At 39.7% G+C, this 10,000-nt stretch overlaps 1 protein-coding gene across 1 annotated transcript in view; it reads right to left on the reverse strand.

Annotated features, from left to right (window-relative positions):
- The window catches only part of LOC138980210 (mucin-5AC-like), a 19,771-nt gene extending 9,890 nt beyond the window's left edge, over window positions 1-9,881 (reverse strand). The window contains exons 1-8 of the mRNA XM_070353048.1: window positions 9,683-9,881; window positions 8,811-8,922; window positions 5,575-5,731; window positions 5,039-5,178; window positions 4,306-4,343; window positions 2,174-2,279; window positions 1,328-1,474; window positions 329-479 (exon numbers count right to left, since the gene is read on the reverse strand). Coding sequence (XP_070209149.1) covers window positions 329-479; window positions 1,328-1,474; window positions 2,174-2,279; window positions 4,306-4,343; window positions 5,039-5,178; window positions 5,575-5,731; window positions 8,811-8,922; window positions 9,683-9,758 — 927 coding nt within the window. The 5' untranslated portion in view covers window positions 9,759-9,881. The remainder of the gene's footprint in view (window positions 1-328; window positions 480-1,327; window positions 1,475-2,173; window positions 2,280-4,305; window positions 4,344-5,038; window positions 5,179-5,574; window positions 5,732-8,810; window positions 8,923-9,682) is intronic.
- Between the last annotated feature and the right edge of the window lie 119 nt (window positions 9,882-10,000).

Genomic DNA, 10,000 nt, shown 5'->3' on the forward strand with positions numbered 1-10,000 from the left:
ACGTGTTATGCCTTACGTCTTATGCCTTACGTCTTATGCCTCACGTGTTATGCCTTACGTCTTATGCCTTACGTCTTATGCCTCACGTGTTATGCCTCACGTCGTATGCCTTACGTGTTATGCTTTACTTCTTACGCCTTACGTCTTATGCCTCACGTCTTATGCCTTACGTCTTATGCCTCACGTCTTATGCCTAACATCTTTTGTCTCACGTCTTATGTTTTACGTCTTCTGTCTTATCTCTTTCGTCTTGTATGTCTAATGTATAACATCTTACGTCTAATGACTCATGTCACATGTCTTACGCCTTATATGTCTTACGTCTTACCCTGCAGAGAGTGGACCCTGTGCCGAGTCTCAGGGCGCACTGGACGTCAGCGTTGTACTGTTGTCCGAGTTCTGTGGTGGTCAGCGCGGCAATGTTCAGAGGATTTGCCACGTCCTGCGTCCTCAGACATTGTGTGGCTATCTCGTTATTCCTAGTGTCAAATAGACAGTAGAGCATTTGTAAAAACACATCCTGCGACATCATAGTGTCAAATAAAAAGCAGAGCATTGTGTGATAACACATCCTGCTACCTTTTAGTGTGAAATAGAAAGCACAGCATTTTGTGATAACACATCCTGCGTCCTTTTAGTGTGAAATAGAAAGCACAGCATTTTGTGATAACACATCCTGCGTCCTTTTAGTGTGAAATAGAAAGCAGAGCATTTTGTGATAACACATCCTGCGTCCTTTTAGTGTGAAATAGAAAGCACAGCATTTTGTGATACCACATCCTGCGTCCTTTTAGTGTGAAATAGAAAGCAGAGCATTTTGTGATAACACATCCTGCGTCCTTTTAGTGTGAAATAGAAAGCAGAGCATTTTGTGATAACACATCCTGCGTCCTTTTAGTGTGAAATAGAAAGCAGAGCATTTTGTGATAACACATCCTGCGTCCTTTTAGTGTGAAATAGAAAGCAGAGCATTTTGTGATAACACATCCTGCGTCCTTTTAGTGTGAAATAGAAAGCAGAGCATTTTGTGATAACACATCCTGCGTCCTTTTAGTGTGAAATAGAAAGCAGAGCATTTTGTGATAACACATCCTGCGTCCTCAGACATCGCGAGTTTAAGTCGTTATTCCTAATGTTAAACAGAAAGTAGAGCATTTCGTGATAACATTACAGAGACAATGACAAAAGGTGACGTTTTCATATCAGTATGTCTCATATGACATATTACCAGTACATTTTTCATCCCAGTTAATCTGTTATCGTTCTATAAATATTGTTGAAAAAAAGAACACACACACATTTCGATTTACACATACGCTCTACTCACAAGTATTGGCGGATCTCATTGGCAGAACAGGCGGAGAAGGCGAAAGGGTTTTCTCTCTGACTGGCTGCAGGAATTTCAGACACGGGTGACATGACCAACTCAGCGTCAGCGCACAGATTCGCAACGCCGTCGTATTTTGCGTTTAGCCTGGAAGGAAAAAAGGAGTATGTGAGGGGCGTTGTAAATTGATGAAAAATAGCGCTTTGGTTTGTTTTTGCTTACGAACTGATATAATCATGTTTGTTTGTCCACTGACATTTTAAGGCAATGTGAGGCACTAAAATGACCAAATTTAAACTTGGAGAATACATGGAATTACTTTGTTTTTGGGGTAGTTATTGAAGTGACTTATAAAAGAAATGAAAAATCTGCGAATACTAAAGGACATAGACTGCCGTTGCTATGGAAACTGGCATAAACAGCGCCGTATTGGATTTCTAGGAAACGGCTTTACAGCGACATCATACACCAGAAATGCATGATATTTGGCACAATGATACACATGACTTATATCTACAATCATACAGAATGATTTATTTACTAAAGACTACAGTTGAATTTAAATTAGTTTTTGTAATAAGGGTTAATGAATATGTGGTTAGAAATTCATTATTCCTTATTACAAAAATTAATTTAAAATTCAACTGTAGTCTTTAGTAAAAAAAAGAAATCGTTCTATGTGATTGCAGATATAAGTCTTGTGTATCATTGTGCCAAATATCATGCATTTCTGATGTATGATGTCGCTGTAAAACCGTTTCCTAGAAATCCAATATGGCGGCTGTTTCCATAGCAACGGCAGTCTGTGACCATAGAGAGATTAAGCTTATTTGTTCAAATACTTACGCAAGGGAAATAACTCTGGTCAGAGCCAGCGATGTCCGCTCTGTGCAAAAGTTTTCGATCAACCCTCGCTTCTGATCCGAGCAAACTCCACCACCAAAAGTTCGGACTGAAAATACAACAACAAAGCAAATCATGTTTTTGGAAGTGTTTTATTCATTGGAGCAGGATTCATAACAAGCTCCTGGCCACGAACCGTGTTCACTAGTTGTGTTTAAAAGCTTGCATTTTGAGGAAATAATGCACTAAAATAACATGCCTCTACGATGAAAATTAATGCATTGTGTGACCGGCCCTTAACTTTGGAAAAATATGCATGCACTTTTAGTCAGAACTAAGTTGTAAAAAGTACGTTCATCAGTATCCACCACCACCACCACCACCACCACCACCCTCTCTCTCAAAACAAAAGGGGGAGGGGGGGGAGAAGTGAAGCAGGCAAACATCTTGCAACAGTTTGAGAAAATATCCTTAACTGCTGGGGTCAGATATACTTAGACTCAATTTCTGACGTCTTGTGCTGCAAGTCGTCAATTTTGCACTTTCATCAAAAGAATGATTATCAAAAGTGTACAGTAGTACAAAACTAGTTTGAAACAAGTCGCGTAAGGCGAAATTACTACATTTAGTCAAGCTGTGGAACTCACAGAATGAAACTGAACGCACTGCATTTTTTCACAATGACAGTAGTCCGCCGCTTGTGCAAAACGGAGCGAAACTGACGAGCCTGTTCAGCGCGGTAGTGGTTTCGATGTGCTGCATAGCACGCTTTTCTGTACCTCTCTTCGTTTTAACTTTCTGAGCGTGTTTTTAATCCAAACATATCATATATATATGTTTTTTGGAATCAGGAATCGACAAGGAATAAGATGAAATTGTCACTAAATCGATTTCGGAAATTCAATTTTGATCATAATTTTAATATTTTTAATTTTCAGAGCTTGTTTTTAATCCAAATATAACATATTTATATGTTTTGGGAATCAGGAAATGATGTAGAATAAGATAAACGTAAATTTGGATCGTTTTATATAAAAAAAAAATATTACAATTTTCAGATTTTTAATGACCAAAGTCATTAATTAATTTTTAAGCCACCAAGCTGAATGCAATACCGAAGTCCGGCCTTCGCCGAAGATTGCTTTACAAAAATGTCAATCAATTTGACTGAAAAATGAGGGTGTATACATGTCATGATTGTAACCTTTGTTAAAATAAACTTATGTTTAAACCAAAAATGAGGGTGTGACAGTGCCGCCTCAACTTTTACAAAAAGCCGGATATGACGTCATCAACAGTATTTATCGAAAAAATGAGAGAAAAAAACGTCCGGGGATATCATTTTCAGGAACTTACATGTCAAATTTCATAAAGATCGGTTCAGTAGTTTGGTCTGAATCGCTCTACATACACACACGCACAGACAGACAGACACACACACACACACACACACGCACGCACATACACCACGACCCTCGTCTCGATTCCCCCCTCTACGTTAAAACATTTAGTCAAAACGTGACTAAATGTAAAAAACGGAGCGATTTTCGTGTGAAATGGTCTGGTCATGGTGAAAGTTTCTTTCAAATGCGCATACATGCAAAGACTCTCAAGACCCTAAACGACGAACTAGCTGAAATTGTAGTGGAATCCCCTTTTCACACCACCACACAACTGAGAAAATCATGGGTTTTTTTTTAGGAAAGGAGTCTAACAATAGCGGTAATGGAAAATCTGAAAAACTAGGGTCTAGAGGAGAGGGGTGTTTGATGGTATTTGAGGAGGGGGGGGGGAGTCTTAAAAGGGTGGTTCCATTGCATAATGTTTGAACTGTGTGTTTGGGCCACAAAAAAATAGGTCTGTTTACGGTAACATAGGCCAAAAAAATAGGGTCGGTAGGTCGGGATTTTTTTTTTTTTCCAAAAAACCATATTTGTACGTTATTTTGCAAAACAAACCAAAATATATTTTTTTTTTCCCCAAATGCCAAAAAAAGTCTAGGGTCGCGCGAAAAAAATAGGGTCGGTCGGGTTACCGTAAACAGACCTATTTTTTTTTTGGCCTTGTGATATTTGCTGCTCTGTTTTGTTATTAATACAAGCCGTTGGACAAAGGTAAGACAGACAAATACTTACCGTCGGTCTCTGTGCCATCCTCCCTCTTGAGGTCATACCTGTTGATGAAAAACAATCGGTGGTTGAAACTAAGCACAACGAGACTTGGGCTCACATCAACAATCCATCTCACGCTTCACGCTCCGTCCCCACTCTCCCATCACCCCAAATTAGAAACACGATGGTAATGAGAAATGTCCCGTTTAGAAGCGAGTAAACCCAGGACTACTTGGATCTCGTTCTGTCCCATACCTCGTCCTCCCCCTCCTCCTCGTCATCGTCGTCGTCTTTATCATCATAGTTCAGACCACATCATCATCATCATCATCATGCACACCATGCACATCATCATCATCATCATCCTCATCATCCTCATCATCATCATCATCATCATCATCATCATCCTCATCATCATCATCATCATCATCATCACCGTCACCAAGTGTCAAGCACGTCAGTCAAAGTCATGTCTGTTGGTAGGTGCAATTCTATCATATGCATCATCATCGCATTCGTCTACGTCATCATCATGAGCAGGAGCAGCAGCAGCAGGAGAAGCAGCAACAGCAGCATCCTCGTCGTCGTCGTCGTCGTCGTTATCGTCGTTACCCAGTGTCAGACACGTCAGTCATGTACATGTCTGTGGTAGGCTCAAGGCTATCATCATCATCATCATCATCATCATCATCATCATCATCATCATCATCATCATCATCATCATCATCATCATCATCGTCGTCGTCGTCGTCATTACCCTGTGACCAGCACTGCATAGTCGTGTCTGTTGGTAGGTTCCAGAGCCTGTGCCTGGTTTCGGAAAGCGAGCAGGGCGTTTCTGCTGTTGACGTTATTTCCGATCCTGTTGCTTTCCGTTGCGCTCGATTCCGCTGTTGTCTGCAATAGTGCGTAATTTGTCCATTGGTGTCCAATTAAGCAGATACCACTTATTTTAAAAAAAAAGAGTAAAATCACTCTTTTGGCTAACGCAGTTGCCTAGTTTACTCGATTCAGCGCACTGACAGTCACATTAACAAGTAACACCCCCCCCCCCCCCCCACACACTGACACACACACACATGCACGCACGCACGCACACAAGCACGCACACACACACACTCTCTCTCTCTCACACACACACACACACACTCACACACTCACACTTGAACACACGCACACCCACACATACACACACACACACACACACTCTCTCTTTCTCTCTCTCTCTCTATCTCTCTCTCTCTCTCTCTCTCTCTCTCTCTCTCTTTGCTACCACACCGTACCAAAACATACCGTTAAAGAGATGATACTGGTCAAGCTGACCCTGAGAGAGAAGCCCCCATTCGCTAGTTTAGCCAACCGTTCATTGGTCTCTTTGACCACTCCAGCAAAGTAGCGCTCAATCTCTTGTCTGGCCAGCGCAACATCATTGTTATTGCGTGCAAGGTACCTGGTCAACAAAGAGTTAGATATAATTAAAATGCACGATTCTGGACAAGTTTTCTGTCGAATTTAACGCAAAAAATAATATGGTATTCCAGACACCATTTTGGAAATGTTTTTCTGTTAAATTTAAACTTAACTAAAGATGTATAGTATTCAAGGCGCCATTTTTGAGACCTTTTTCGTCAAATTTAACCTTGAAGGTATATAGTATTCAAGACGCCATTTTAGACACGTTTTCTGTCCAATATGATATTAAGATTTATAATATTCAAGATGCCAATTTCGATACATTTTCTGTCGAATTTAACCTTCAACATAAGCAGTGTTCAAGACGACATTTTGGAGAAGTTTAATAGCGAATTTAACTTTAAGATATTTATAAAATTCAAGGCACCATTTTGGAGAAAGTTTCTGTTAAATTTAACATTAAAGACATTTAATATTTAAGACGCCATTTTGTAGAAGTTTTTTTCCTGGCTTATTCAACTAAAAGAAGTCCAAAGAAAATTCGCTGCCATGATTAACTCGATTTTTAAAAAATAAATCGGTAATTAAGCTAATTAATTTAAATCAATGTTAATAGGGGAACATCTCCTTGTGCAGAACCTTTTGCGCCAGAGTCATCCGATTGTGTTCAACGATTATTTTCTTCGGTGCTGTCAGATAATTATAATGCTTGCAGACTAAACCCGTGCACATTTACTTAAATCTCAGAGTTTCTGATCTCACATAATATAGCTCTTCAAAGATATGTTTATACAATGTATAAGGAACGAATTCAAACGAACAGATGAATCATTTCAACGGTCTTGAACATATTTTTTCTGTCATGTGAAATGAAAATCTTGAATCTCAAAAATATTTTGTATGAGAGTATTTTTTTAAGGCCCTCGAGATCTGATAAAATGTCCCCGTAGACAGACTCTTTTCAAGAACGAATTCAAGATGGCAGCGCTACATTTTGCACTTTTTCGACGCATACAATCCAACACCCCGAACTTGAAATAATTCTTTCTGTAATGAAAACTGGACATCGTAAATTTCACATTGAATCTTTTTTTGATTTAAAGTGACGTCCTTTGTGATCCAACAGAATCTGATTTCTTATTCAAAACGAAATTAGAGACAAAATTGCAAATTGTGCGTGTACACAAACCACATAATTATCCGATCTTGAATTTTTTTCTGCCGCTACTACGAAGTTGACATCATTAAACTCAACATTATTCTTTATCTGGTTTTATTTGAAGTGGCTCATAATGTGATAGACGTTTACTATTAACAGCTATTGTGTTTTCAGCGTAGCAATAGGGTCCGATATTTAGACGAGCAAGTATAATGCCGACGGCGGAATAGCTATATTCGGGGGCTGTGATTGGATGGTCTCTTCCGATCATCAAAGCATAATGCTACGGAAGTCGGCCATTTTTGCCAATATCCAAAAGCATATTGTCAATAACAAAGACGCATGGTTCCGGTTTACCCATCTGTACCACACGATGTTTCACTGATCGACAACAGTAGGCTGCACTGACAACTTGAAATTCTTCTCGGGAATGTTTTTCAGCTTTACAAATGTCGATAGCATACCCTTTTCTGCTAACTTCCCGATGAAACAGGACTAAACCAATTATTTTCTGTCCCTAAACACCACAAAATGCTCAAAGTTGAAAGATGTAGTACAAACAGGGGAGTAAAACGGAACAGCCGTTTGTGTGTGCCTGTGAGCTGAGTTGCCGACTGAAACAAACTTTCGCATTCGGCTTTTCTTATCTCGTAACTCCACACTAAATACCCCACTTCCCCTCTCAGTATTGATGTACAACCCATGGCACTAACATTCATGTAGTCGTGTATAACTGAGGTTGAAAAATTCGCTTCGTGACGAGACATGTATAAATGCCATTCACCAAACTGAAAACTTCGCTGCGTCTGCTTGCGTTGTACGGATTAGCTGTTCTCTTCTCCTCCCCTTGTTGCATCCTAGTTCTTCAGTTGTTTCTAGTTTTCCGTTGATGTTGTGTTTTGGTTTTCTTCATAAGTAGTCTTGTTTTAAAAAAAACTCAAACTTCTTTTTGTTGTATACGAATGAACTAATAAAAAGCTGTTTAACAGCTGTGTTGTCAAATCGATGGTTTTTTTCCAAAGTGAGTGTGGCGCCTGCGCAAAACTAATGCGCATAAGAAACGGCGTCTGCTATCAAAACCTGAGATCAACGTATCGACGCAAAAACTCTCATTTTGTAAGTTTGGAACAACAAATCAAGGTCAGAACAGCTATATAATCGCTATTGTATTTTCAGCGTAGCAATAGGGTCCGATATTTAGACTCGAACAAGTATAATGCGACTCGTCTTCCGACTCGTCGGCATCAGTTATACTTGTCTCGTCTAAATATCGGACCCTATTGCTACGCTGAAAACCCAATAGCTGTTAATATAGAGATTTCTTGAAAACGAAATGGAGATGACAGCGCCAAATTATGCACATTTTATGCGTAGACAAACCAACGTATCGATCTTAAAAACGATGCCTGTTGTCTAATAAACACATCTATGATTTCCAAATTAACTTACTTATTGTGACGCCCCTCGTGATCCGACAGAATTTCACTTTAAAGAGAATTTTTCTTCAGAACACCGTTTCGTAGAACAAAGATTATTTTGATCTGTATCAAGTGTCTGACTTGGTCAAAAATGCAAATAACATTTAATGATATACGATACTGATGCATAACCTGGCGGTGACCTTCCGATTACTGTTCTGCTGCTGATATGTTGAAGTCACAGAGGAAAACTCCGTTCTCGAAATTCTTTGTCGCTTCTAGGGAGACATGAGAAATAAGTGACAGATTATTTATAACGTGACGCCATTGTTTACCTTTTTTACGCCTTTTCGAACTTTTTTTGGCTTTTGATATCAAAGAATTAAAGAGAGAATTTAAAAAAAACGCATTGGATGGTGTTTTGTAGTGGATGTTTTATGGGTTTTTTAATTTATTTTTTAGGGGGGGGGGGGGGTATGGATATCGTTTCTCTTTAACAACAAGGTTACACTCTATAAATTGCATAAACAGACACTGACTTGTCATAGGCCTGTTTATCAAGTACAAGCAACAGTTCCACAGTATTGGCCGTGGTGGCCAGTTGTCGTCTGGACCTGGACACGTGCTTCCCACTCTCCAAGCGGACGGCATCTGGAACGGCGGAAATTACAACAAAATCAAACAGAAATTGTGGATTACAATGATTAAAGTGTAATTGATACGGCTGATTATTTTTGGCAAGTTTTTGTGGGTTTTTTTCACGTTTTATTTCTCTTCTTTTTTAAGGGGGGGGGGGGGGGGTGGGGGGGTGAGGCGGGGCTCTTTCAGTCTGTTGTTGATGTTGATGTTGTTGTTGTTGCTGTTGCTGTTGCTGTTGTTTGGTATCTGTAATGATAATACGCACATTTCAACCCAGCAAACTGAGCACACATAAAATAATGCGACTCTTTTTGTACTTCAACTAAAAATTCTCATGTCATGTTATCTTATTCCAACTTTTCACGCTCTTAAAGGCTATTGACATGGCTTCCTGGCACACTTTTCGGACTGAAAATCTCTTTCACAGGGGACAAGTGACAGCCGCTCATACATGTATGTCGTAAGAGGGTACCCCAAAACTCGACACGGCTGGATCGTCACGTGACACCCTGTGCCAGAAATCTTCAATCCGAAAAAATGTGCAAGTTAGCCAAGTCAAATGCCTTTAAAGACATAGAAAGTTTCAATAAAATAACACTGGTATAAAGGTTATACTTGGGTTACAATAAGTGTCTCAATATTTCTTGCACACTTTATGTTTACATAATGTCAATTCTGTCATATCGACGCCAACGCGCGGGCCCCGTTTCAAGAAGACAAAAATAGCAAAACGTGATTTATTTATTAATAATATTCAACAAATAATGCTCACCGCTTAGCACCACACATGACGTCAACAAGGCAAGGGAAGCAACTGAGGCAACGAATGATAATTCATGAGAAAACATGGTACAATTTGGAACTACGGTCTATCACGAGTTTAGCCATGTGGGTCCCTCATGTTACACGTTTGCCGGTTCGAGTCCCATATTATGAACGGCGCCCTTGGGAATCTCCTTCACAAGTGAAACGTATGCGAAGGTGCCGGCAAATTTTATAAACTGGCTTCCCCGCGTCGTAAAAAATATGATTTGGGATTGCCCAAACTGCATGAGTTCTTGTTTGATTTTGCTCAACTTCGCTGTGTGAG

Source organism: Littorina saxatilis, linkage group LG11 (assembly GCF_037325665.1).
Source record: "Littorina saxatilis isolate snail1 linkage group LG11, US_GU_Lsax_2.0, whole genome shotgun sequence".
Taxonomy (NCBI): Eukaryota; Metazoa; Mollusca; class Gastropoda; order Littorinimorpha; family Littorinidae; genus Littorina; species Littorina saxatilis.